This window comes from Nomia melanderi, chromosome 11 (genome assembly GCF_051020985.1).
Source record: "Nomia melanderi isolate GNS246 chromosome 11, iyNomMela1, whole genome shotgun sequence".
Classification (NCBI taxonomy): Eukaryota; Metazoa; Arthropoda; class Insecta; order Hymenoptera; family Halictidae; genus Nomia; species Nomia melanderi.
The window spans coordinates 14,953,354-14,979,745 of NC_135009.1; the positions used below are offsets into that span (position 1 = coordinate 14,953,354).

At 45.2% G+C, this 26,392-nt stretch overlaps 5 protein-coding genes across 12 annotated transcripts in view; 3 read left to right on the forward strand and 2 right to left on the reverse strand.

The window, feature by feature from the left end:
* Positions 1 to 447: 447 nt before the first annotated feature.
* Positions 448 to 3,132, reverse strand: Prp19 (pre-mRNA processing factor 19). Its single transcript, XM_031988706.2, has 8 exons — positions 2,770 to 3,132; positions 2,414 to 2,563; positions 2,066 to 2,343; positions 1,795 to 1,989; positions 1,567 to 1,722; positions 1,263 to 1,493; positions 837 to 1,177; positions 448 to 758 (listed from the first exon to the last, which is right to left on the reverse strand). The coding sequence occupies exons 1-8, from the start codon at positions 2,786 to 2,788 to the stop codon at positions 614 to 616; spliced, it is 1,515 nt and encodes a 504-aa protein (XP_031844566.1). The 5' UTR covers positions 2,789 to 3,132; the 3' UTR covers positions 448 to 613.
* A 74-nt stretch (positions 3,133 to 3,206) lies between these two features.
* LOC116432189 (selenoprotein M-like) lies at positions 3,207 to 4,302 on the forward strand. Its single transcript, XM_031988712.2, has 4 exons — positions 3,207 to 3,377; positions 3,484 to 3,554; positions 3,883 to 3,952; positions 4,019 to 4,302. The coding sequence occupies exons 1-4, from the start codon at positions 3,276 to 3,278 to the stop codon at positions 4,118 to 4,120; spliced, it is 345 nt and encodes a 114-aa protein (XP_031844572.1). The 5' UTR covers positions 3,207 to 3,275; the 3' UTR covers positions 4,121 to 4,302.
* A 375-nt stretch (positions 4,303 to 4,677) lies between these two features.
* Positions 4,678 to 8,341, reverse strand: LOC116432188 (E3 ubiquitin-protein ligase RNF185). 5 transcript variants are annotated; one of them, XM_031988710.2, is made up of 5 exons: positions 8,221 to 8,341; positions 7,073 to 7,232; positions 6,858 to 6,989; positions 6,610 to 6,779; positions 4,678 to 6,366 (listed from the first exon to the last, which is right to left on the reverse strand). In XM_031988710.2, the coding sequence occupies exons 2-5, from the start codon at positions 7,219 to 7,221 to the stop codon at positions 6,269 to 6,271; spliced, it is 549 nt and encodes a 182-aa protein (XP_031844570.1). In that variant the 5' UTR covers positions 7,222 to 7,232; positions 8,221 to 8,341; the 3' UTR covers positions 4,678 to 6,268. The 5 variants fall into 5 exon arrangements, with proteins under 5 accessions (XP_031844570.1, XP_031844569.1, XP_031844567.1 ...); XM_031988709.2 differs by lacking the exon at positions 8,221 to 8,341 and adding an exon at positions 7,896 to 8,214; XM_031988707.2 differs by lacking the exon at positions 8,221 to 8,341 and adding an exon at positions 7,573 to 7,882.
* Positions 8,342 to 8,684: 343 nt separating this feature from the next.
* LOC116432197 (dynein axonemal intermediate chain 4) lies at positions 8,685 to 14,181 on the forward strand. Of its 2 annotated transcripts, XM_076372353.1 has the most exons (6): positions 8,685 to 8,730; positions 8,804 to 8,958; positions 9,040 to 9,516; positions 9,836 to 10,229; positions 10,304 to 12,915; positions 14,032 to 14,181. In XM_076372353.1, the coding sequence occupies exons 3-5, from the start codon at positions 9,041 to 9,043 to the stop codon at positions 11,714 to 11,716; spliced, it is 2,283 nt and encodes a 760-aa protein (XP_076228468.1). In that variant the 5' UTR covers positions 8,685 to 8,730; positions 8,804 to 8,958; position 9,040; the 3' UTR covers positions 11,717 to 12,915; positions 14,032 to 14,181. The 2 variants fall into 2 exon arrangements, with proteins under 2 accessions (XP_076228468.1, XP_031844581.2); XM_031988721.2 differs by lacking the exon at positions 8,685 to 8,730 and having other exon boundaries at positions 8,743 to 8,958.
* Positions 13,681 to 26,392, forward strand: part of LOC116432172 (uncharacterized) — a 94,490-nt gene continuing 81,778 nt past the window's right edge. For 2 of the 3 annotated variants that reach the window (XM_031988657.2, XM_076372354.1), the window contains exon 1: positions 13,681 to 14,503. Coding sequence is in view for 2 of the 3 variants with exons in the window: in XM_076372354.1 (XP_076228469.1) it covers positions 14,464 to 14,503 (40 nt within the window). In the remaining variant the exon portion in view is untranslated. The remainder of the gene's footprint in view (positions 14,504 to 26,392) is intronic. The other variant, XM_031988659.2, reaches the window with a different exon arrangement.

The following is a 26,392-nucleotide window of genomic DNA, read 5'->3' on the forward strand; positions in this document are numbered from 1 at the left end:
AACGTATTATAAGATATTAGGAAAAATAGATCCCATTCTTTCTATTCCAAACAAATTGTATTTCAGTTTTCTTAAAAAATATCCCGAGTAAAGATAAGCGACAGTCAAGAAAATTTGTGTTATACACATTTGTCCATAAAAATAATTGCCTATATAATGTTGGTTTTATAATACCATGCACTGCTATTCAATATTTGTACTTTGTTTTACACGATATATGAAACGAATTCATTAACAGTTAACAACACATATACGCCTAAGTTTCCTATTCTTCTCTACGAATGGAATAAATGTAATTGCTATTATTCGATACTTTATTGTAAAATGTCACGTTGGAGACTTGTGGAAGATTTAAAAAATTGTATAAAACATCATTCTGTTGATATTGTGTCTGGAGCAAGTCCTTAAAATTAAATCAGGGAACACTGAAAATAAGTCTAAAAGTAATATCTTTTACTAGAAATTCTTTTGAAGAATTTGAAAATGAAAACACTGCATCTGAACCAAATAATACACTTGTTAAAAGCACTTGTCACTATTCGTCATAATAAACTTATACTAAACGTTCTAATGCAATTTGTGCTTAAATTAATATGCTTTTATGACTAAGTGTTCAAGGTAATCCATAAAGTTTTAATGTTCTGTCCATACTAGTAGATGCTATATACTGTGCATGCTTTCCAAAACGAACACCGGTCGCAGTTGCTGTGTGATCGTTGAGCACTTTCAATTCTTGCCACTGCTTACACAGGTACACTCTGAAAGTGAATACAAATAAGTAGCAACATCTTTGCAAAACAACGATTAATAATGAAACAACACGGTGTAAAACTTACCTCACGTCTGTTCCTGCGACAGCTAAATATGTTCCACTTTGATCGAAACAAATATCTTTGACTTCATATGATTCTTCCAACTGAAGAGTCTTGAAATTTTTCAGTTTACGCAAATCCCAAAGTTTCACACAAGAGTCTTCAGCAGCAGTAGCTAAATAATAACCGTTCTCCGAAAAGCTAATCGCTGTAATCGGTCCTGAATGACCCGGGAAATTAGCTACATTCGATTGTTCCTTCAAATCCCAAATTTTCACTTGGGAATCCGCAGTGCCGGTACCGAAAATTAATCCGTCAGGATGGAACTGAGCTGTAGTCAAAGGTTGACTAACCTGACCGGCAACCTGGAATAAAATGGAGTATAAAAAATACGTGGAAACACATTTCGAACATTTATCAAAATTTATTAACGCTTCGTGTATAATGTACCTTAGTCAGTAATCTACCAGTGCGTATATCTGAGAAAGCCCAATGCTGATCCAATGACGAACTCAGTAAATAATCACCGGTAGGATGTAACGAGAGTCCAGTAACGGGGGCATCGTGAGCCTTCAATAATAATGTTGTTTGACTAGTCCCTACATTCCATACTCGTATTGTAGTATCGGGAGATGCGGTCATTACTATATCCTCTTCAGGATGATAGATTACCCTTGTAACCTGGTGACATTAAAATTCAGTTTATCAATATCAATAGATTTTAAACATATAAAAACACATAAACGACCTATACCTTTTTAGTATGTCCTTTCAATATTGCAACTACTTGCTCTGTATCTTTATTGAATACTGTAGCATTTTTGTCAGCTCCACCAGTTAGAATCTTACTAGTGTCTGCACTATGAATATCGAGTGCTAGTATACCAGGCACACTGGCAGAATGAAGACCCTTAAATAAATCAAAATTGTAATAATTAGCTCGAAACGTTTCAGTAAAAATAATTAAATAACAAAATATTACAGGATGTGATGCAAGTGTTTGAAATGCGCGAATACTATCTTGTGGCATCAAATCTTCTGGAACTGAACGTCCGCGGCGTTTTCTCTCCTGAGTGAGCACCGTGGCTCTTTCTTGAAGCTTCTGTATTACATCCTCAGTAATACCAGCTTGTTCCATGGGTTGAGCAGCTGTACCACCAGCTTCAACTGCAACTGCCTGTGACAATATAGAGATTGTACTTTCATGTGCTTATATAAACCAAACAATTATAAGAATAACAGATTTTCCATACAGGTTGTGGAATAGTGGTAGCTTGTACAATTCCAGCTTGTGGTTTCAAAGTAGCCAAAGCCTCTCTGGCTGCTGTAACTTCCTTTGTCAATCTAGCAATCACACGACATGCTGCATCATGTTGATACAAGGCGTGAGACAATTCTTGCCTAGCCGTTTGAAGCTGTTGTCTAAGTGTAAATGAATGTAACATAACAGCATCCCATTCATCTTGCAAAATCTTTAATATGGCTGGAATAGATGTTGCACTTGGTGGCTTAGGCTTAACTATTGGAGTCGCTGTAAGAAATTACAAAGATTATATAATGATCAATGGTAGTATATCAGAAATAGAGTTATAATAACAAACTCTTGACATCGATGAGCTGGTCAATGGTCAATTCTTTCCCTGTTATAGGATCCACTCCATTTTCATTCACATATTTTTCAATTAAACGTCTTTCAAATATAGAGCCTGATACGGGGGATACGACAGGGTGCTCTGGTACCTCGTTAGAAACTGAAAATATATTTGTAAAAAATATTGGCGGCAATGCGAAGCATTTTTGGTTATGTTGAATGCCTACCGGCATCAATCATGATAATTACAATAAAAAAAGTAATTTGTTTAAAATCTTTTGCGGTAAGTTAATAAGATAAGTCTAATCTAAATGTATAGTTTATACACATCATTTAAAAATATTAATACAAATAAGAAAAACTTACTTGCACAAGAGAGCGCCATTTTCACACACACGAAATGTACTTACTGCGCAAGGCATTTAAGACAATTTTTACTTCTATCAATTTTTATATGAATTTAAACAATTAATCTATTTTAGTACACAGTTCATGTATTTAATAGGAAAAAATTTTTCATTACATATAGAAAATATTATAGACAAATATTATATCAATACAATAACTGAGATAAAAAATTATTACTCCATGAACAATAACTTTGTACTGCGAAAGATGACTAGATAATAGGTACGGGTTTCATAAGTAAAATTTTAAAAAATGATAATAATTTGTTTTATAATGTTACAATATTAAAAAGTAATGCTACGGTATTCTTCCAATAATTTAAGAAAATTCGGAAGGTTTAACAAAACGCTGGAAATCCTGAAGGCTGTCCTTTCTTCACTCTCATTGGTTAACATTGGTTGACATTCAATGGAACGCTAGGTATATATAAGAGCACATATAACTTCCGCTTTAGTGAAGTAAACATGGCTTCTACTACTGTAGCTGTCATCTGCTTTCTGGCACTTGCTTTGACAATTTCAAACGTTCATTCGGCGACTAATTACTATGGGTCAGCAAGAGTTGAGGTACCAAACATATGCATTTTTATTATACATGAATTTCATTATGCCAATATATTATAATGTTATGTAAAATCATACAAATTTAAAATGACAACAAAAATGTTTGCAGAGTTGCGGTGGTTGCAGTCTGAAGCGGCTTCCAGATGTACAAAACTTTATCTACAAAGACGTACCTAACTAGTATCCTTAATTAAAAATATATTTATATATCACATACTTTTGGATAGATGTGATTCTCAAAAGCAACAGTTTTAATTAATCTTTTACCTTTGGTTTTCAAAATCTTTGATTTGCAGGAGGAAGGTTATGGAAGGATAATAGTCCTTACATAAGATTCATAATTGTAGCATACATGACGTTTAGAAACACTGTAATTGTACTTGGAAGTCCAAAGAGAAGTGTCCTTAATGATGAAATCTAATGTTTTCTGTTATAATTCTTTTTATTCCTTGTATTGATTTGAGTGGTATTTTATGTATTGTATATAACTCCTTATAATGTCTCACAGTGAAAATGTTGAATTCAAACATATTCAAGGTGCAGTGCCAGAACTTGTGCTCTTCGATCATGATAATTCGGTACATTGTCATTAGTTAATTAAAAATTGCATGTTGTAAGATAATTATATATTTTTAATTTTTTAGGAAGTAGAAAGGTTACCATTGTCAAGGTTGACACGCGATGAATGCAATGAGTTATTAATTTCTAAAGGTTTTACCAAAAAACCAGTAAAGGATGAGATCTAAGGAACAAAATGAATAATACTCTTAGTGTTAGAGTGAATCTGGGTTAGATCTGGCTTAGATTATGAACTTGAGAAATTATTTTACTGTGCTTAGCAAAGTATTAATATTACTTTGATAAATATATCTTTATTATGTTTTTTACATTTATTTGTAAATAGAAGTAAGTACTATATAAATCAAAATGGTGGTCTTCTGGGAATTATTCATTGCCATATGTACAATGCACATATTCTAAGTCCACTAAATGATTAATATTTGAAATATAATTAAGGCACAAAAAGTAAATAATGTAGAAATCTTTTGATGCACATCTTGTTATCTTTCCTCATTTTTATTTATATGAGGGAGCATTTATATTACCTCCCTATGGAGCTGCAATCTGTGATGTAATGACTAGATCTATGATGTAAATTTGATCATTGTGGAGTACTTGTGCTCTCGCATTTACAAATTTTAGTTGTTACATTTTATCAAGTGTAAACCATTCACATGCTCCAAATGAAAAGAAAACTTACATAATTAGTCATTGCAACAGAATTTAGTGCAATTGAAACGTATATTTAGAATATTTTTTACTTATATATTTTGTTTATGTACTGCACAAATTATACTTTTTTTATTTTAATAAAAATTTATTTTTATAAATAATTTTGACAGAAAATAAACAAGGGATCTTAAAATAATGGAAATACTAAAAGCAAATCAAAGCAAAGACAAAACCAAACTGTAGCAATAATAATATCTAACATATAAAAAATTCGAATAAAATAAGTTACAACTTTAATTTTTGTAATTTATTCAGTTATACATAAATTGTAATATTGTACTTTAATGCAAGTACTTATGTCATAGTCTGCATTTGCTTATGATCTCTAATAAAATATTTAATTGAAAGTTTGTAAAATACTATTTACTTAAAATTCCTATCATTTTTTAATAGTATAACTATTTGAGAAATAAAGGTAAGAAATTTGGTTAAAATCATCTGCAATTAATACTTTTATTTTATGTTTATTATAGCGATTATATATTAAATAAACTTGTAAGGCAATGTACAATGTCTGACTGCCAAAGAAATTACAATTTACATGTACAAAAAATATTAGCAACATTTTGTTAAAACGAAATACATTCATTTGTTTGAGGCTTTCACGGCCAGGAATATTGTGATAAGTGTCCAAAGTTTTGGTGGTGTAAAGCTGTGTTCGTCGGTATGATTTCCCGACTTCGGGAAACGTCGGAAAATTTCTAACGGACACTGCTTACACCCGGAAACTTTGAACATTTCTCACGAGATACATTCAATTTTAAATTTTATTTATAATATTTAATGACTTTCACATTCTCAGTAGAACTACATATGGAATGTCAATTTTCTGTCAGTTCAAGTACTGAACATCATTGAAAGAAAGTGTAAACTGAAAATTCAAATTCTATCATATAAGACTGATTTATAACTTTGTAATTACCTTTTTATCTTCTATATCCATAACCATATAACGTAAATGAAAACAAATAAATAAACTATGCTTATGTATTTAACCTTATATTGTTTGCTTGTGTTATCAATTTGTCTTATTAAGTAGATTATATACATTATTTCTCCTTGCAGTTTATTAAAACTGCATAGATTCATGATTATGTAATAAAACTATATTATGTTTTTCTAAGAACCAATTACATGTGTTTTGCATAGATTGGATAATATCTTACATGTCTAAAAGTGATATATCTTTACATATATATATATACATGAATATTATAAGTTCCAGATTTTCTAAAGTTGTTACAAAAGAAACCTGCTTGAATATGTGTACTTAGAGAAAAGTATAAATACAAGGTGACAACTTATACCACACTTTATACACTGCCAATAATAACGTCAATTGTATTATGTTTATATAGAAAATTTATTCCTTGTTATAATCATAAAAGATTAAAAATAAAGTGTATGTACATGTAAAAATGTTATAACTAGGACAATTAAGACCCGTTTGTTTATTCAAGCAGGTATGGTTACTACAGCGAGTAACAATAATTATACAAACGGGGTAAGATTGATGTATTAATAAAAGTGTAATGAATCGATCCAACAAGTGTGGATAACATTACAAAATATGGAGCAAGAAATATGGTTTAACAAAAATGTTATGCCATCAGAAGCCAACAGATGAATACCAATGCCACCCAAAGAAATACCTTTGAAAGAAATTGTTCCTCTTCATATTGAGGTGTTCCTGCAGCAGCTACACAAGAATGAATACATGAATTTGCACTGTTCTGATAACATTTGTAAACAAAATGTGTTTGTACAGAGCTTGACAATTTTGCAACTTCTTTAAATACACACAGAGTGCTGTTGAAGGTTTCGTTTCATTCCTTTTACATGAGAGATATTCATTTCAACTTCATTACAATTTTGAAAACATTCTATGTATTTCTAAAGAAGTAGTAAAATCATTTAAATTCGTATATAAAACGCAATTTACCTGCACTTGGTCGTGTTTCTCCAAAATTAAAAGTTGATGTGAAAAATGCAAATGGAAATGTCCCAATACCAAAAGACATGTAAGAACCATCTCCAAATCCAAAACTTGAAAATCCAACATTGTTTTCAGGTTCTGTCCTTTGTCCAGCAGGACGTGGTGGAACATTATTCCTGAAATAAATTATTACATCATTTTTATTATAACATTATACTGTTAGGAGCAAATATGTTAATATAAACAAAATGTACCTTGGATCTTCATGCCTTGCAGCTCCACGTCCATACAATGGAATAACTTTGTCTTTACTAATCGCAGCTTTACAGACAGGACACACTTGCCTTGTCGGACGTGTCTCTAACCATTGATGCAGGCATGGCCAACTATATCACAACAATTACAACAGTTTGCATCATGTTATATTTACACATTGTATTCACATAATGATTTATATTTATATTCTTACCAAAACAGATGCCCACACATACTAATGACCGCATCTTTGGCAGTGTCAAGACAAATATTACATTCGAAAGTTCGATTATCCTTTTCCGTTTCCTCTGTTGTTGAATCCCATGACTTTGATGGTCCTGCCTTTTCCTTTGCAGTACTCATGATGAAAAGCTCTGTTAAAGATAATTTACTTACAACTGTGCATCACAACAATACAGGGAAATACTGATTCTGAAGGAAAGACAGGCAGACAATCTCTAGACGCGAATACAATACTTATTTAATAATTCTATATTCTGAAACGATATAAGGACGGAATTTCAATATATCATTTTTTTATCGGCAGGCACTGACGGCACTATCGTAACTGTCGAAAGAATTATAGAAAAGCGGTGGTAACAATACAATCGGGTGGAGTATCGTACAACAAACAATCGTTAATTACAAATGTCAAGGAACGTGAAAGGTTAAGATTGCATACTGTTTAAGAAACTATTCGCAATTTGCATTTACGATCGTGTAACACCGTATCCTCCGAATCCGTTCTTGATCTCTGATGCATCATGCACTCGAGGATCGGAAGTCATATGTTCTACAATAAGAAGCGTAAAAGCAAAAAATAGCGTGAATCCGTTCCGTGGATTTTACCGCAAACGTATCGATATAACCGACGATCTGTCAATTCCGGACAGTTCGCCTTGATCGGAATATTAACTGAAAGATCGAGCGATGATCGAAGTTCATCGGGTGATATTCGGCAGGCAAAGGTCGCGAGCCCCGTCAAAATATGAATCGAGCAGTGTCTGCCATTGCTGGCATAATTTTGTGTCACTTACTTCGGTCTTTTGACTGCGGGGCCCCCTTTAGCGATGTTGCCCTTTCGCAAACTCAACACTCTTTCGAAATACGATCGGCCGTACAATCACGTACACCACTGTCGCAATTGCGCAAGTGCCATCAAATGATTTTCATGATTTTTCGCGAAACGGATGTTCGGAATAACACGTAAGAGATTCGTCGACGACGAGTTACCGTTTGTTCTTCGTAATGTTACCGTTGACGATCGTCCGCGCGAACTTTACGCGGTTTCACGTTTTATTTTTATCGAACTGGCCCTCGGCTGAAGTCACAGTTGTCCACCCGTAATATTAATATGGTTACCTTAAAACCAGCTCTTGATTAACGCCGTACCGTAGCCGCGCACTCTTCGACACGTTATCGACCCATCTCGAAACATAGTCTGAGAAGGTTCCGTATTGGGTTCATAGAGTACGCTTGAGTACTATATAAATGTCAAATTTGTATCCAACAATATTTCAATAGAGGTAAAAATTTTCAATTAAATACACTTCTTACCAGCACTATTATTAATTACGAATAAATACACATATAACGGTCGCAACGATATATCATTGGCTTGTGTTAACAGTTTGAAATCTTATCATTAATTACGTTTAACTTTCTAAAAATCTTATCTAGAATATTCGGTTGAACCGATAAACGTTCGGTAAATCGAATGAATCTAGGCACCTGAAAATCAAAAAGTAAAATCAAAATGTAAAGTTTTAAATACCCACGACTTGCGCGCTTTGCTCGGTAGATAAGGTCGCCGTCTCAATGCGCATATTGCAAAAGATTGCAATATGAATTCAGGAATTAACAGTATTCGATGTATTTATTACATGATTATTACCAGGTTATGGTCACGTTGAATATAACTAACTAAAGTTCTCATACTTCGCAGAAACATCGGAGAAAAAGTTCCAAGGTATCGACGAAACTACTGTTCCCCTGAAATTGATTTCTACATCACCATGGTGTTCGGTACACGAGTACTATTCAGTTGTAGTACACGTCAGTAGAATACAATAATTTACCTTGAGGAACAATCGGCGTGAGGTATGAATAGCGCAATTAGCATTTCCTAGTATGCACGAGCTGGCAAACATTATAAACTGTAGTTTGCATCGTTGTTTTCAGAATGAAGACAGACGACCTGGGCTCACCGAAAATGGCCCCGTCGGGGAAGTTCGACAGCCCGATTTCCTCGAGGTTGAAGGTGAGCTTGCTGGGGAGGAACCGGAGGATCGCAGGGAAAAACGTTGCGTCGGTGCTCCTGCAGCAACGGCAGAACCTCCGTATAATAGACGAAGACATGGACGTCACGCCGAAGTTGCTGACCCATCCGAAGTTCAATCCGATCGACGAACGGCAGGTGACTGCGTTGGAAACGATCGGATTGATCCGGGTTGGTAGCACCGGCCAATTGTCCTCGAGCTCCCTGATCAGCAGCAGCTTGAAGAGAAGCTCCTCCATGCTGGTCAGGTCCTCTTCCCTTCCAGCGAGCACGGCGGCAGTGGACACGATCCAGTTCGAGAGCTTCTGGTCCACCCAGCTGACCGACTCGAGCACCTACGAGATCGAGGACAAAGCTCCGTCTCAGTTTTACTTGCCTAGGTAATTTGCAAACTGGATCTGAAACTTGAATACCAACGTATTCAAGAGGCCATCCTCGCCGCAAATCGGGGGAGGAGATCCCTAACGGCCAATCACGTCCGTGACTTTGCACTGATCCTTTGGGGACGCTACCTTGTTGCATAAGTATTCGATACAAATCATATTGCATTGGAGACACGAGTCGAAAGGTGAATAATAAACAGACGTACGCTTTCGTTTGTATCTTTAGCGTCGCAGGATTCACTTGCTTAGCGTGGCGTCCACAAAGAATTAAGATAGAGAGACAGACGTTTCTCCTAACTTTCTGCCTCTCACGCAGCGTCGATCCGAACATATTTCCATCGCGGCCGGAGACTGTAACGATCACACTCAAGGAGACGGAGACGTTCTTCATCTTCGAGATGCTGCCATACACCGGTGACCTGCGTACGCCAGAGGGTATGGCGATCAAGGAGGAGAACGAGATGTACGAGTACAAGACGACTGGGCCTGGTTCGAACAGGAAGCTAGTGGACTCCGAGACTCAGACTATACAGGTGCTCACGAAATCGCGCGGAACGTACATTCGTAGAAGCAAACGGAGGAATCAGGGGACTTTCGTGAACAACTGGGTGATGCACGACGTCTACGCGGCGCCTGAGCTGATGACAGAGAAGAACAACCTGCTGATCGTCCATACGAGGGAGAGCATGGAGAAGATATGGGAGGAGGAGGTCCGAGCACTCATCTAACATTACCGTAAAACATGCATTCGTTTCTTGATTCAATGAAAGTTACTTTTTTCCAGGAACTAAGAGACAAGTTACCGGCGACGGCAGCGCAGAAGAAAGCCAAGACGCCGGAAGAAGAGCTCGCCGAGATATTCCAGAAGGTGAACTTCACGAACGCCGTGCGAGTGATGGAGCGCATAATATCGAACAACATCTTCATCCACGCGCAGAAGCGCTTCATCGGCTTGATTAAGCAAGATCCTTGCAGTCTGGACCTGGAGTTCACATACAGCATGGATCTGCTCTGGGAGCATTCCTGCGAGATGAGCGCCGGAAGACCGGTGTCCTCGTTCCGTTGGAGTTACCTGAACAAGAATATTCTGGCGGTAGGCTACGGGGCGCGGGCGAATTCGGAGACCAAGGACGGGTTGCTGTTGATCTGGTCAGCGAAGAATCCCATGCTACCGGGTCGTTGGTACCCGTTCGACAGCCCCATATCGGACCTCGACTGGAGCCGCGACCGGCCGAATCTGTTGGCCATTGGATTCTACGATGGCAGGATCAACGTGATCGACGTGAGCACCACCTACGTCAACGTGATACGACGAAGCGAGAAGATCACGTCTCCGTCGAGTTCGCCGCAGTGGCAGGTCCAGTGGTGGGCCGGCGACGAGCACTTCGACTACCAGGAACAAATCTACTCGTGCGACCAGGACGGCCACGTGTTTTGCTATCGCTACGTGGAGAACTTCATGTCGACGACCATCATGAAGATCTTCAGGATAGAAGGCACGTTGCCGGGCATAGCAAGAACGTCTCACTGCATCGTCTACGACATGGTGATTAATCGAAGTCCCGGGGCACTGGTGCTACGCAGGCATCCCACGATGAGCGCCATTTACTTCGTCGGCTCCGACGAGGGCTGCGTGTACAAATGCTCGACGAATTATTTGTATCAGCACATCGAGAGCTTCGTGGCACACGACGGGCCCATGTACTCGATGACGTTCTCCCCGTTCTGCCCGAAGATCTTCCTAACCTGCGGCGCCGACTGGTGCACGAGGATTTGGGCGGAAGGGCTCACGGAGCCGTTGATCACCCTGTCAACGTCGATGGCGTGCGTACGGTACGCGGCCTGGTGCCCCACTCATTCAACGATCATCGTGACTATCGTGAACAACGAGATCTGCATTTGGGACATCAGGAGGAAGATTCACACGCCCACGTCCGTCACGCTGTCGCCGAGGTCCGGTAGACTGGTGATGGTCGAGTTCACGGCGGACGGTAACCGCCTGGTGTCCGCGGACGTCGACGGCAACGTTTTCGTCTACATCCTCGAGGGAATGCCGTTCCCGCCGTACAACCAGGAGCAGGTGTTGGTCGAGTCGATCATGAAGGCGCTGATCACGAAGCCGACGCTGCTGCGCAACCTGCGGAAGCTTGGACCTCCATTCTCCTCCGAATCGAAACCTGCAGGGAGAAACGTGTAGCTTTCGACTCGTGTTCCAGAGAAACTGTGAAACCACTTACGACGTCTACTTCCAAAGTACAATCGAAGTTCACTTCCTCGCTTCTTCGGCGACCAGTGTGCACCCGGGGGCACCCGACTCAATTAGAATTCGTTTATCCATTAATTTCCATTAACGATCACCCTTTACGATCTGAATGACGTCCAGCCGGTTGTTCCCTTCTCATTCTTTCATTTAATGGCACTTACGCTGTAAAAAATGTCGGACACGGGACGGGACCGTTTCGGGGTAGCCGGGCAGCCCCGGTCAGCGTGCACCGTAAAACATGTTGGTTATCGACGTAAGGGTTAAATCGTTCAGTCCCGAGCTGTTCGTTACCTCGATGGAAGAGCGTGAGTGCGCCGTAGATCGGGCGAGCTGGAATTATCCTCGTTTAATTTTCAATAACCGCCAGCCGGAAAGCGGATCGGCCGGCGCTGGTTCCGGTGGTCCCGGGGTACGGCCGGCGCGTCGTTACGCGGGACAGATATGGCATTTTAAACTACTTTATCGACGGGGCAGCCCGCGGGCGAAATCCAGCACGTGGGGACCCCTCACGGTCCCCCGAAGCGAAGCGCGCGAGGGCCCCCGGAGGGCCTCCTCGCATGATTCGCGCAAAAGCACGGAAAGCAAAGCGACCATTTCGATTCAGGATGGAACTCCGGCGCGCCGGGGCCCACTCTGGGCCCTGGTAGGCAGGCGAGTCGGCACGGATGGCTGGCCGGCCTGCACGGAGGAGTTGCAGGAGAGTGCCATGGTAGAGGGGCTTCCATGGCTGCTGCCGCTCGCGGGCACGAACCGCGCTACCGCCGTCAGCAGCCAGTCTTATTACGCCCGCACTCAACTACGCGAACTAAGTACTCTTCTTAGGCCGGGGCGAACCGTCGCGGCGGAGCAACGCTCTCGCTTGGTCTAACCCACGCGAAATCGGACGCGACACCACACGAAACGAAACGAGAACCGGTGCCTGATTCACCGCGCGTGCAACGCCAGTCTCGCACGCCTTTAGGGGTACCACCAGTGTGTCCCTCCGCGGTGTCGGACACGCGGTGCGCCCGCCACGAAAATCCTCGCTGCGGAACCGATCCCTGGGAGGAAAGTCGAGCGGCGACCAGGCCCGCAAAGAGGATCTGCTCCGGTTGCGTCCGAGCGGTGCCCGAGGACCTGCTGCCCGGTCAGAGGTAACTATGGAACCTTTTATATTCGAGCAATTCGATAACACGCTCGCTTTTGCATGGAGATCGAGTCCGTTGGTACCATTCCTTTCTCTCGTTAGAGAGGAACGACTTCTTTGGGAACTTGTGATTTTTGAGCATCGTGGAAATTGGAACGATTCCACGCGAATCGGGATTACGGAGAGAGAATGTACTCTGGAATTTGTAACGATTTTCCTGTTGATTGGGATTTGATTGGGATTTTTGAGAATTGCTGTTTTATTGAGGAAATGTTTATGGTTGGATGGTTAGTGTGATTTTTGACGGTTGAAGTAGTATTGATGTTTCTTTGGAAGTGAACCGAGTATTCGAGTTTTGTAATACTCTAGTCAAAACACTGGCACGGTTTCCCGTGAGTGTCGATCCGGTCATCAAAATTCGAGCATCGCACGACCTGGAATGTCAGTTTCACCCGTCAGACGAGAGAGGTAACACAGTTGCTCGTGTCGGCTATGAAAATTGTCACAGAACGGACGTCCTTATTGTCCACGTCGGCGATTAGTTTGGTTTTCTTGTCAGTAGAAGCACGTCGGCATTAACATCGCCGGTCATTACGTTGTTTGTCGCGCGCCAAGAATTCGCTTCCACGCATACCGAGCTGTCACACGATAACCGCGTGTCACGAATTCATCGTATATTTCGACCCGTCGGGGATAGCCGTGCTTCGCCTCGGCGAGCCCACGTCGAACGACCGAATACATTATAGATTAAAGAGTAAATAAATTTCTTCCGTCGACTTCGTAACGCGTCACGTTAACCTCGGAACTTTCAAAACATTTAGGTTATCGTGACGCCGTAAAATCGACACAAATCCGTCCTACGTTCTCTCTCATCGATATTCCCGGCCGCGATAACGATCGTCACCGTATATAATAGATCGCTTGGAGGTTAGAAAATTTCCCTCCAAAATCACCGAAAGAAGCCCGAGTACCGGGCGAGGAGTGGGGGAAAGATGCGCAAATCGTATCTCCGTGCAATCGTAATTTCCGCAAAAATTCAGCAGAGGTCTCCCCGAGCCAATCAACGATAATTGCTCGCTTATACGTCACGGGGGCCTGATTTCCTGTCAATCGTTTGTCGAAGGTCGCCCGCGGCGTGTCTCCGTATCTCGGTCCAGCTTCGATCGTCGTCGCGGTGAACGCGGTCAGCGTGAAGACTGCTTAATAGCGAGGAACATGTGCAACCAGGGAATAGTGGCGGAGCCGATGTTGCCGGGGCACGAGCTACACTGTGACCACTCTGTTCGCGACGAACCCTGACCGATTCCACGCTCGTCTCCCCTCGTTCCCTGCAGCAGCTGAGCCTGGCCGGCGACACCGCGTAGGAGAAGGTGAAACGCGGCAACGGTGAAACCCCGGTGCTCGTCCGAAAATTCCCTCGGACCCGTCGTCGTCGTGGGACACGCGCGGCAAAGTGTCGTTTCAAGTTAACGCGCACGGTGTATAGAACGAGAGAGAGTATCCCGAGGAGCGGTGTGTTCGCGAAATTACATGTTCCTCGTACATTCGGTACGCTATGAACATCGACGTCCTCGGATGTAACGGGTGGTTCGCAAGTAAGTATCCTCGACATCTTTTCATCTTTTCAGTTTCTTTCGCCTCGATTTCTACGTTTCGAAATTCAACGTCGACCGAGATCTGCGCATATGTTGACTACACATGCGCAGCTCTAGAAGGATCAAGTGTCGCAGTATCGAATAGCGATGTTAAACTATTATCAGAATTTTCTAGATTGTTGAAATCTTGTCGACATTTTTCATAATCTTTCCAATTCCTTCGAGTCTCTTGCTGCTAGACACGGTCGTACCGGTAGGATTACGCGATTCGCGCATCCTTCTGCGCATTCAATCACGCACAACCGTTACATCTTTTAAATAACTCGTACCGTCATTATCTTAATTATATCAGTACCGAGCGTCGGTTTACATTACCAATTTCCATATATTCCCAGCCGTCTGCCCTTTTGTTTACCCGACGGAGGGGGCCAATTTAAAAACGAATTACCATAGACTCGCGGCTGCAAAGGTTAAACGGACGTTCCCGCCGTAACGCGGAAACTCCCGCCATTTTTCAATTTCGTAGATACGCGATGTTCCTACGGGCAACGATTTTTCCCACCGCTCCGCCGGCTTATTACGGTCTATTTATCAATCTCTTTTGCCGGGTACCCTTGGACTGGCCGTGAAACGTGATATTCGGCAGATAAAATCACGGCGAGGCCTAGAGCACGTACCGGTGCGCGTAACGGGCTGGGTTCAAAAGTTCCGCCATTTTTCGGCCTCATAGGCGTACGCTGTTGCCCGAGCCCGTGGTGTCGGCCGGGCTAATTAACATTTTTTCTGGCCGGGTAACGGGTCATTGTCGCCTCGGTACACGTAACAAAGTGGTTATCTCGGCCGGCCGCGCGCCGCGCCCGTGTAACCCAATTAACGTTTCCAATTATACGTTTTAGGGGAAGATTAACGAGCGCGGACGGACGCGCTCGCCTCGGATATTCGGTCCTCACCGGCCGCGGGGCCGCCTTCGTGCGCCTAATTGCGATCGAAGATCGATCTGAAAATGGGCCCCCGCGAATCGACCCCCGAACCCACATAATGCACTCGTTATCTGCCCTCCCCCGCCCGATGGCCCCTTTCCGGCGTCCTCGTAAACCTCGGGCCCGTAATGGCTCCCGCCTATATTGCCCTAATCGCGATCATGCATCAACCGTCCTCTATCTTCATCTGATTCCGCCGCGCCGCGACCCGACCGCGGCTCAACCGCATTCTTTCGTTACCGTTTCTCGAGAAACCGGCAACCCCCCTCGCATTATTCGCCTCCACCGAACGCTGAGTTTCGGGGGATGGTGGTCGGTGATTTTTCAGGGAGACCTGGGAATCTAAACGGTACACGGTACATTGATAGATTGTTGGGAGATGACTCGTCGTCTAACGGGACGACGCAGGAGCAAAGATCGTTCGCCGGACGTTTTGTTTATAGCTTTAATCGGTTAACCGTATCGAAGAACAGCGAGTTAGTAACGAAAATGAAACGAAACGCAACGAATCGGACCCGTATTTCTCCGTCCAGCTATTAAGTGATCTCCGAGCACGTTGCGGTTTCTTGTTGCGTGTACCGCTCGAGTCTTTGCATGTTTCCTCGAGACGTCGATGGACCTCCGTTTTTTGCCGGATCGCACTTTTCCGTGAGCACGGGAGCATCGCGAGGAAAATAGAGAGGAAGTTATCGTAACAAGCTTCGCCGCGAGTTTCACAATTGCGAGACATTCCCCGCTGATTTTGCTGATTCTGCATAGAAAGTCCGAGCTTTCTCCCGGGAGACAGTGTCCGCGGATGTCCCCCGGCTAAAAGTCGAAGATATCTTTCATCCTAATTAGAGTGCTCGTAGTTCGGTTGAAAAGGGTACAAAGACTCGACGTTTAAATTATTCCCCTCGTTATCTGCCCGGTATCGTTGATTCAATAACGATAATACTCGTTGATTTGAAGGAGCGCGGACGCCGCGAATTATTCATGAATATAATTCAGCTGGTTAGCGAATTTATAATGAGCCCGTTTACTCGGCCGAGTGCGTGAAACGCGTCGCCGTCGGTCGGACGTTTATTTAGCCGTTCGGACGTCAATGCGGCCGCGTGACACCGGCGCGGATAAAGAAGAACAAGATCTAGAGAAAACGCGTGGGTTTCTTTATCAGTAATTTATGCGGTCGCGGCTAGTACTTAGATAGTCCCGTTCGCGGCGCGGCCCGCTCCGCGCAACCGTATATCATCGTTCGTTGAATAATCAATTAATAAACGGAATAAATGATTGCTCCATCAACGAGCGGGCAGGGCATAAATCTTTATCGTTTCTTGCCGCGATTATCCTCGGGCGAAAAATTCGCCACCTGTTTCTGTCGCCTGTTAATCCCCTCGTCGCTGTCTTTACTCACCGAGTTCTTTAAGATCCTGACTCGACAGCTCGCGTATAAATATAGAAATGCGCAAAGAAGAGAAGAAAAATGAGAGAAAAATAAGAGGACAGTTCAATTTCGAAAACGTTAAACTCCTCGTCGGCAGTCAGCGAATGCTGATTCATTCGGACACACGAGAGTACGCAAACGAAACAGACAGATACTCGAACCAGATCGTATGAAGTTTCTCGTTTACGTGCGATTTAATGACGCAACGAGCAGAAGGTGTGAACTTTTGCGAGAAGAATCATGAACAATCCATTCGTCGGCGATAATCCCCGATATTCTACACTTTCATCCTGCCCGTAACGTAACGCCGCGTTTAAACAGTGGATTATACGCATCACGGTCACTTTGTATGTACACTGACTGAAGCGTCCGGTCGTCGATGCAATCGCTTAATGGTGATTTACCTTTAAGTATACAAATCTAACCTTCGACTCGTGCTGCCCCTATAATCACGCCGATCGGAAATTGCCCGCGTCGCGTCGCGTCGCGTACCGTCGTCTAATCATTAGCACACAATCCTTGGCGCGTGGACAAAGGGGAACGGTGACGAGGGGAGAGGTCGCGGTTCTCGCTCTCCACCGAAACGATCGCCCGTGAACGCAACGGAAGCGATAATGGCGGAGTCACGTCGCGAGCCGTTCGAGTGAGGCGCGGCGGGTGGAATCGGTGATCTGTGAACGCACGTGGGTGTAACGAGAAGGTATAACGTGCAGAAAATTGCCGGCGGGTTTACGCCCCGCGCGAAATCACCACCTTCGCCCGGCACACACGCACACGCGCGCACACGTGCTCTCCAGCCGGCCGTCCATTATGGCGTCTAGAGTAGTCCTGAAAATCTCTGGTCCGATCTTATTTTAGCGTAATGATAGATACCGGAAGGAGGTGCCCCGGCTTCTCGATCCAAATGAGCTAGAGATCGCGCCGAGATTCGACGGCGTGATAGATAAACTCGCGCGAGAACTGTATCTTTTCCGGTTGATGCATTGAAATTCACGCGGATCCGCGGTTAGCTTGTTGCGCGAGGTGATAAAGGTCGTCGAAGATAGATACGTATAGCGTAACGAACCAGATTTGCCATTAGGGCTATCAATTCCGTTGTCTTTTCTAATGACTCCGTGTTTATCTAAGCGTGCAGGACTAAGGTATGTCGAACGATCCAAGGTTGTACGAATGAGTATATTTTATGCGGGAAACAATGTGAACAACTTGTACTAGATACAATCAGCTTAGACTTGATCACCTGCGAATAAAGCTAAGGTCGAAGCACACTCGCTGAAGGGATAAGGCACGAGTATCGGGAAAGAGGGGAAAAAAGGGGCCCGACGAAGAAAAGATCCCGTCGTGTATAAATAAGACGATAAGACCGCGTCTGCCGAGCCACGACTAAAGATGTACTAGATCGACGAGCCGCGGGCAACGTAGGCGTTGTAACGAGCTTGATAACGTTTGCGGCTATTGTTCCCGGCCTGTCCCTATTCTCCGGCATCCGTGGCGCGCTAAGAAAAATTCCGGCGGAGAGGCGGGAGACGCCGCGGTCTCTTCGAAAAATCGAAATTCGATGTTTTGCCGCGGTCAACGGTCGCTTTCGAATTATTATTTGTTCCGAGGCGCGAGGATGATGTATCGTCGAGGTGGATTAATTGGCGTAGAAACGAAGACGGAAGACCGGAGGTTGGATCCTCGTCGAACGGCAGGCTGTAAATCTAGTCGGGTGTACTCGACGAGGATTTTCTTATGCGGACATCTGCTTTTTGCCTGCGCCGGTGTGTAGTTTGAATTACCAACAGTTATAGCCGAGTAATCGAACCAAAATTACTCTCGAAATTGATACCTCGACGAGAAAAACTCACCGAATTTCAATTGCGATCGATCATTCTCCTACGAAAAATTCACAATTCTTTCATTCTCCTTCCTCATCCTCGCGCGAGGATTCGAAGGAACTTCTGGAACGCGTAATATTTTAGGCACACGTTAGATCGGTGTTTTCGTTGGCCGTTCGGGCGGGTGAAAACGGACACGTATCCAATCAGAAAAACGCGGAGAGTCGCTTTACGACCTAATATCCCGCGAAAGCGGCGAAGTCGGCTTTCCGGGTATCTTCTGCGTCGACGTAGGTGGCACGGCGGGAGCAATAACACGAGAAAACGCGAGAAGAGGCCCGCGGACCCGGCAAGAAGTCGGCCACCGCGGCCAAGGAGTCATGCGATAACGCCGCATACATCTCCGGCGTCGTGTCGGGACGAGATGTACCGCGCGATTAAAGATAGGCGAACAGACCGGGACTCGCCACTTACTTCGATCGCTCGTTTTAACATCGAATTACATAAATCTCCCGGCGCTGACTGATCGGACGGACGGGAACCGCAACGGGCGAATAGTTTCTCCGGCTCGGCGCTATCTGGGAACGCGTGCTTCATACGCGGCGAACAATCCGAACACGAACAACCCGGCACTTAATTCCCAGACCACGGATATCTTGATCCACGAACGTATCAGCCTTATTTCAGCGGATCGAGACGGCGAGGGGGCAAGGTGTACGGCCGCGTGATATATTTGGAGGAGGGTGAGCGAAATAGAAACGTGAAATTGGCCGGCGCGGCGCACCGGCGATACCGCGCGCCACGCGTTGAAATCACCGGGACCGGCCGGCCGCATTAGCGTCGACGCTGGCGCCTTTATTATTCGCGGAACAGCCACTCGCGTGCCTCGCGCTTCAGCGTGGCGATAAATTATGCAGAAAAATCCACGCACAATGGCGCTGTTATGATATATTCGTTCGGGGAATTGTGAATTGGAACTTAACGACGAAATTCTCAGCGATACCCGGAGTATTGGGCTTTCTAGAGACACAGCGCATGCCACTCGTTGAAACCGTTAAACCGGCGCCTGCCCAACATTTATTCCGCGATCAAACGCACAGAATCTACTCGCGTTCAGCGGTTTAGCTTGAAAATTGGCAGTCGGGACTAAGAAACTTATTCATGTTTATCACGCGCGGTAGTAGAGTGCGCGTGAAATATCTCGGTTGTTTAATGTCGCTGGTGTTTTTGCTCGGTGCACGAGGATTGTTCTTGGTTTATTATTTCCCTGGAACTGATCGATTGCGATCGAGCGCGAAGGGACGCCAGGGGGAAAATTGATTTTCTGCTTCAAGTATCGTTGTTTCATCGGAGCTGTCCTTTTTTCGGAATCTTCGAAGATTAGTCCCGTGATAAACACGTTCTTCAACTCTCCGTCCTACTTCAACCACCGCGCTGCGATCGCGGCACGTAATTAAACAAAAAATAGATTTCCATAGTGCAAGCGTCCCTGATAAACCGCAAAAAGCTGCCATTAGATCATCCATCTTAATTTTCTTCCCCTCCCCGCGCAAGAACGATCCACATTCGTCCACGTTCAAACCGGAATTTCCCTCCTGCAACATATTTCATTCCCCGCTCGCTTAAACGGAGATTCCGTGCAACCTTGTCCACGCTCGGCTGAACAAACGCTCGGCCGGCGATCGCGTAACTTGGACTAATCGCGAGGTTGTCCCGGGCAATATCGTCGTCACTTCTGTTTCCGCGGCCGCGTAACGAACCGGGACGCAATTAACCCTAGGCAGAACAAGCTGCGAGCCGTTACGCGAAAGACCAAGGTTTCATCGAGCGTATTGCAATTTCAATAGAAGATATTCCTCTTAAACATAAATACTTCAAGCGCACGGATTATATTAAACTTTCATTATGATTTTATTTACGATCTTCCTTATACCAGCCGGAAATCGACGTATCCAACGTCGACCTATTTGTAATGATCTGCAAAACCAACGTCGTTTATTCAATACCAATCCGAAAGGTACAACCAACGATACATAATTCCATGAAACTTATTCATTCCAAAGAAACATCTCTTTTTCAAGCTTTCGAACAGCGTTCCTCGAAAGTTGCAAATACAAATGACGTCCTTTTCGAACGCGGCGAGTTCGAGGACCCCTCTCTGGTCACCGTAGGGTTAACCGGCTTCCATTCGTCGCGTTTTTCGCCTGGTCCGTTCCCGCCGCAGGCAAAAGGGGACAGCAGGGATGACGCAGAGTAGGATGACCGGCTCGCGGTAACTGTAAATAACGCGCGTCGGGCGCAGGAATTAAGTAGCAGAGATAGTCCCGGCGTTTCCCTCGCCAGGAAATACTATCTAGATAGCCAGTAGAATCGAAGGCCGGGGGAGCCGGAGTAATTTCGCTAATGTCTTGGTCACGACTCGCTTCTGAATCCTTAAAACGGGTTTCCAATCTGATCCCCCCCCTGGTGGATCCTGGTGCGCGCTCCGTCCCAGATTCCGTCGGCCGTCGCGGCGTGCCGAACCGAAAACGGCACCGCGTCTCTCGTTGCATTTTAACAACGTCTTACTCACGGCCGCACGATGAAAAACCAGATATGATCTTGTCGCCCGGCTCGGGTTCGAACGTTCGAACGTTACACGGCCGGGGAACGTTGTTCCCTGTTCCGTGAACCCTGAACTCCTCTCCGTTGTCCCGTTCAATTCCCGGGGCCCGGGCTCGTCGCGACCGGGACGGTGAAAGTTCGTCGCCGGGTCGACCGACCATGGTATCCGCCGATCTCGCGAACACCGGTGATACCTCATCCATAAATCCTGTTTCGGCTGATGACTTACCGGTGTCCTTATCTTCACCGTGAGATCCATCCCCTCTGTGTGGTTTGCTGGGTTTTGAACGATATCTCACTCGGCCGCATCTTATCTGCGACTGAATGGCGTAAATGTTTCCGTTGTAGAACACGCGGCACCTGGGAATCGTTAAAATCCCTTGGCGCCGTATATCACTGGTTCGCTTGCGGATGCTCTTTAGATTCAGAGGCACTCTGCGAATCCTACCTTCCAAGCTTTCAGCGGTTTCAAGGGTTTAGCTCTGGAAAGTAAGCGATAACTACGATTATATGGCCTTTGTTTTGTGATTTTATAGCTTCTTAGTTTGTATATCTGGAACAACGAGTGTTAGCTTTTTCTGTATCAGCCACTGTAGCAGGTTTCAGTTGAAATATCATTACCTCGGGTACTTCGGAGAAAGAAATCGTAGATCGTTTATGTTCACGTTGCGAGCGTTTCGAAGATTCGTCGAATTGGAGGCCTCGGAGGAATCGTTTGAAATGGTGGGACGTGTAGCGACTAAAATGTCGGTCTGAATTGATACAGCGACTGAGATGGGACACCGGAGAAACGTCCGGAGCAAGCAGGCACGACACAGTCAGGGTTTCACGACCGAGATATTAGGAGGATCGTCCGGACGCAGCAGCAGGAGTTTGAAAGGAGCCTAATCTTCGATATAGAACTGCTCGACCAGTCCACACGTTCAGGCTACTCGACCAGCTATCTCATCTGCCTCGTGCCTGCATACTCCGTGTCATTTCTCCGCGCCATTCTCTCACCTTGCTATCTTATTTGGCTGCGGGACTCGAAAATGCATCTCGTTCTTCCACTACTGCATTTCAAGTCGCGAATAATCAGCGGAGAAAATCTAGTACACCGCAATTATCTCCGAGCACCTATCGAACAATTTATTCTAACTTCTCCGCTGAATATTCAATTGTCGGAAACGAACACTGTTGAAAGTTCCACAGAATCCAACGTTTCCCATAGAATTAAAAAAGTAACTTCGAGATTTTATCTCTTCAATACGATCAACGATTGAAACAACGAAAGTCTCATCGCTTGTAGCAACTTCTCTGCAAAACTGAATGTTTACAAAACGAAAAGATGGATCGGTCTCGTTTTTCAACGGGTCACGCGCGAACGTAGTCGGTAGCGGAACGAGAGCGACGAGCAAAGACGGTAAAAACAGAAAAATCTGGAATACCAGAGATTTAGGGAGAAGGATTCCTCGCGTGGCCCGACGAATGCCGATCAACAGGATTCCCCATTACGGGCTCTACCGGGTGATCGGATCGGTCCGGGCCGACCTTCGCTGGCCTCAAGGCTGCGGCCGGTCAGGGGATCGCTCCGAGTCTCTTTCCCTCTCGATTAATAGTATTAATAACGCACGGCGATCAGAGAAATTTATACACCGTAAATAGCCGGCTCCTGAAAGGTCGATAAGCGGATCCGGCGCGGCTGCCGCGGCGAACGCGGATCCGCGAGAGTGGAAGGGCTTAAATTATGCCCTCGCGCGGAGCGTGCGCTGGTTTTCGACGTGCGCCGCGAGAAGCGGATCCGCGATGGGATCGCGAGCGGCGGTTTAGTCCACGATTTTAGACGCTTCGTCTCTGGCGCGGCGCGTTTGAAAATGTTTATTCGATCACACGTCGACACACAGAACCAACGATTCTCTGTAAGCACATATTTCTATGTATAGGGTGTTTTCTAACGAGGGAAGTTATTGAATCCGGAAATTCAAAAAATTATGAAACTGTAAGTAGAGTAAGTCAAGTGTATACACTGTAATTTTCTTTTCTGCTGAATTTCATTTCGAAGGGGTAACTACCCCTTGAAACAAGTGCAAATCTTTTCCGTGAATTATCTTGAGAACTGAAAAATTTGTCCAGATTTTATACAACCAGCTAGTGGTCGAGAGAGGAAAAGATCGATTTTCAATTAGTTACACAATGTTATCGTTTTAAATTTGACGAGACGTTTATTGCTTCTTATTATGCGCGAGGAAGAGCTGCGGCAATCTTCCGGCAACTCGTTTGTTACGTTTACGCCGCTTTACGTACCAAACAACATGTACGAACTCGATTATCTCAGAACGCAGCGTCGCATCGGGACGGTCCTTTTGGTCTCTTACCACTTATTTTTCCCACTGGCCGGTTATACCACGATTTAGGAAACACCCCGTATACGTATACGTGTACACGTATACACAAGATACCGGGTTCTCGAAGTAAACTTGTTTATCAAGTTATACACGGCGGCGAGCGATCGAGAATCTCTCCGGGGCGACCGGTATACGACGGCAGAGACAATTCCGTGACGCGATTCCACTTTCGTTTCGCCCGAGATTACACGTGTTACGCTTTGATCCCGATCGCTCGGGGATCATTCATCCTGAATCGCCCGATTTTATTCGACCATTCTGAAGATTATTGATTCTTCGACCGGTAACCGTTCCTCTGTCCCTCTTTCCATCTCTTTCTCGACGAACCGATTCCTTTCTTCCCCCCATCGAGCGCGGAGTTCCTACCGGTGCCGCGGGTCGCACACGAAAATTCTTGTCAGAGGTTCAATTTACGTTACGAGTCCGTACCGAGAAGTTATCAACATAATCATAAGATAAACGTTCGTCGTAAAATTAAAAAGCTCGCGCTCAACGCCCGTCGCCGCTGGTTGGTTTTTTGCTCCCCTTTAGACGGTACCTTTAAATCCCACCGCGGCAGCGGCGAACCGCGGTATGCAAATCGACCTTCGAGCGGAAAAGGAGGAATCGGTTGAATGAAACCATAAAAATCGAATACCGCGGCGTCTCCGGTTATTCGAGTGGGAGGATCCGGCGGGAAAAGCGGCCGCCGGCCAGCCGGACGCAGCGTTAACGCGTTTAGCGTCGGGGAACGTCGGGGACGGGTCGTACTTTTTCCCCGTCGATTTGCTCCGCGCGCTGCGCGTGTGCGTCATACAGGTTTTTATTTATCGGCCCCTCGATGCAAGAAGTTTCAATGAAACTGCACGCCGGTTCTTGCGCGTATCATCCGTTCGTAGCGTGTAAGTGACGCAGACGCTGCATCATTTCTGTAGCTGACTTCACCGGTAATTAGGGGATACGTCTGCAGGAATCTCGGGTTTCCTGGATTCTCTGATCGTAGATTCCATTCGGAATCTCGACATTTCGGAACTTGCAATCACAAGTTATTAACCTGTCTCTCCCGGATGAAAGGCAACGTTCTCTGCATTTCTCAATTGCTACCACTCCGCGTGATTCCACGTCTCTACTTCTACGTTTACTTCAATCGAACCGTCTCGGATACCGGAGTTGGCCAATGTTCCTCTCAAGTAATCATCCGAACAACGGGTTGCAAGAAAGCAACGATCGAGGTTCTACATCGGTAACCTTACCTCCGGCGATCCTAGACGTGTCCAAATTGCAGCAAGATTGCAACAAGCTTCGGTACCGCTCTCCGCCTGTATTCTCGTTTCTTCGTTGTGTCGCGCGTTGGAAAAAAAAGGGTCGGCTCGCGGCGCGTAGAGGAGTGGAGAGATCGGGCGGGGACGGTGAAAGGCAGAGAGAGAAAGAGTAAGAGAGAGGGAGCGGAGAGGGCTACTAAAAGTCGACCGGTTGGGGAAATAAGAAGAAAACGGCCCGATGGAAGCGAGGAGAGAAGAAGAACCCTGGGATCTCGAGTACGACCGGGACGACCTTACGGAGTAGGACGGCCGCGACAACGACAGAGACAAAGAGTCGAATGTTAATGAGGGAGATCGACCGGAGGGCCTGCGGCCCGGGGTAACCTACGAGGAATCATCCGCGGGATCCGCTTCGTTTCGTCGCGCGGTCTTCGCCACGGCCGTGGGCCGCGGTTGCCAGATCTTGGCTGGCGCCTCCGCTTCCGTGTCGTTCCCTTTGGAACCCGTTGCCTGACTCACGTGCGTGCCTACTCTTTGTTCCCATTCCTGGTGGAGCTGCTCTCGATCCCCTAAGCTGCTCCGTGTTGCTCGCGAGACGAGCCGTGAAAGGAATGCGCGTCTAATTGATCGGCGTTCATCTTTTCTCTCTCTTTTCCGATATTAATTTGCCATTCCTCAATCTTGGTCACACGTAACAGATGAAAACTATGACTGAACTAGAGACACCTTTGTGTCTTCTTGCTCATCATGTGAACGCACAGTAAGGCTGTCTTATGAACCGAGGCTTTCGGTTGTAATCAGTATCCACGAGGAAAGTTGTACCAACGTTCCGCCATTGTTGCAGTTGGATCCCTTCGGTACCGCGGTATCAGTACTTCTTCGACCCCCGATAACTATAATCTTCGCCGTGAAAGCGAATGTAGAGTTGCCTTCGTTTCAGCCATCGAAGGCGATTCGAAAGGATTATTCTTTGGTAATCGCCGAGTAAATGTTCCTCGACAATGTAACTGGATAAGAAAGTCGAAAGGGCACTTCGAACAGGTCGAACCGAACTGTGCAGAGTTTGATAGCTTATTGTTCCCAGCTTCTATCTCGATTCCGAGGGTAGTCGTGGTTGCAGTTCAGATTATTCCGTTTCTTGAAATGTGTTTCGCATCCCCCGTCAAAGCTTCGAGAGACTATCTGCCAGGTTGCTACGGCTGTTATAAATAATCCGCGGCATCCACTGTTTTTGCCGCGTTTCGCGCGCTTAACGAAATATTCATCTTTAACGCGTCACCCTTGCGGCGGCTAATGTCGCGAGGGCCCCGGTCGCGTGACGTTCGAGATGATTTATTTCTTCCGCAGTTCAAAGGACATTAAAGTTTCTACATTGTGAGCGTGCCCGGCGAGTCCGGGGCCCCTCGCGCGAGCGAACGCGAGCAAATCGATCGCGCG

Coding starts and splice junctions, on each gene's coding strand:
- Prp19 (XM_031988706.2), bottom strand. Junction 1,990..2,065: donor CTACCACTATTCCACAACCT/GTATGGAAAATC, acceptor ATATTGTCACAG/GCAGTTGCAGTTGAAGCTGG. Junction 1,494..1,566: donor TGAAAGGACATACTAAAAAG/GTATAGGTCGTT, acceptor TAATGTCACCAG/GTTACAAGGGTAATCTATCA.
- LOC116432189 (XM_031988712.2), top strand. CDS start 3,276: ATGGCTTCTACTACTGTAGCTGTCATCTGCTTTCTGGCACTTGCTTTG. Junction 3,555..3,882: donor TACAAAGACGTACCTAACTA/GTATCCTTAATT, acceptor AATGTCTCACAG/TGAAAATGTTGAATTCAAAC. Junction 3,953..4,018: donor TCTTCGATCATGATAATTCG/GTACATTGTCAT, acceptor TTAATTTTTTAG/GAAGTAGAAAGGTTACCATT.
- LOC116432188 (XM_031988707.2), bottom strand. CDS start 7,624: ATGATGCATCAGAGATCAAGAACGGATTCGGAGGATACGGTGTTACAC. Junction 7,233..7,572: donor GGATACGGTGTTACACGATC/GTAAATGCAAAT, acceptor TATCTTTAACAG/AGCTTTTCATCATGAGTACT. Junction 6,780..6,857: donor GCAAGGCATGAAGATCCAAG/GTACATTTTGTT, acceptor AATTTATTTCAG/GAATAATGTTCCACCACGTC.
- LOC116432197 (XM_076372353.1), top strand. CDS start 9,041: ATGAAGACAGACGACCTGGGCTCACCGAAAATGGCCCCGTCGGGGAAG. Junction 9,517..9,835: donor TCTCAGTTTTACTTGCCTAG/GTAATTTGCAAA, acceptor CCTCTCACGCAG/CGTCGATCCGAACATATTTC. Junction 10,230..10,303: donor AGAAGATATGGGAGGAGGAG/GTCCGAGCACTC, acceptor ACTTTTTTCCAG/GAACTAAGAGACAAGTTACC.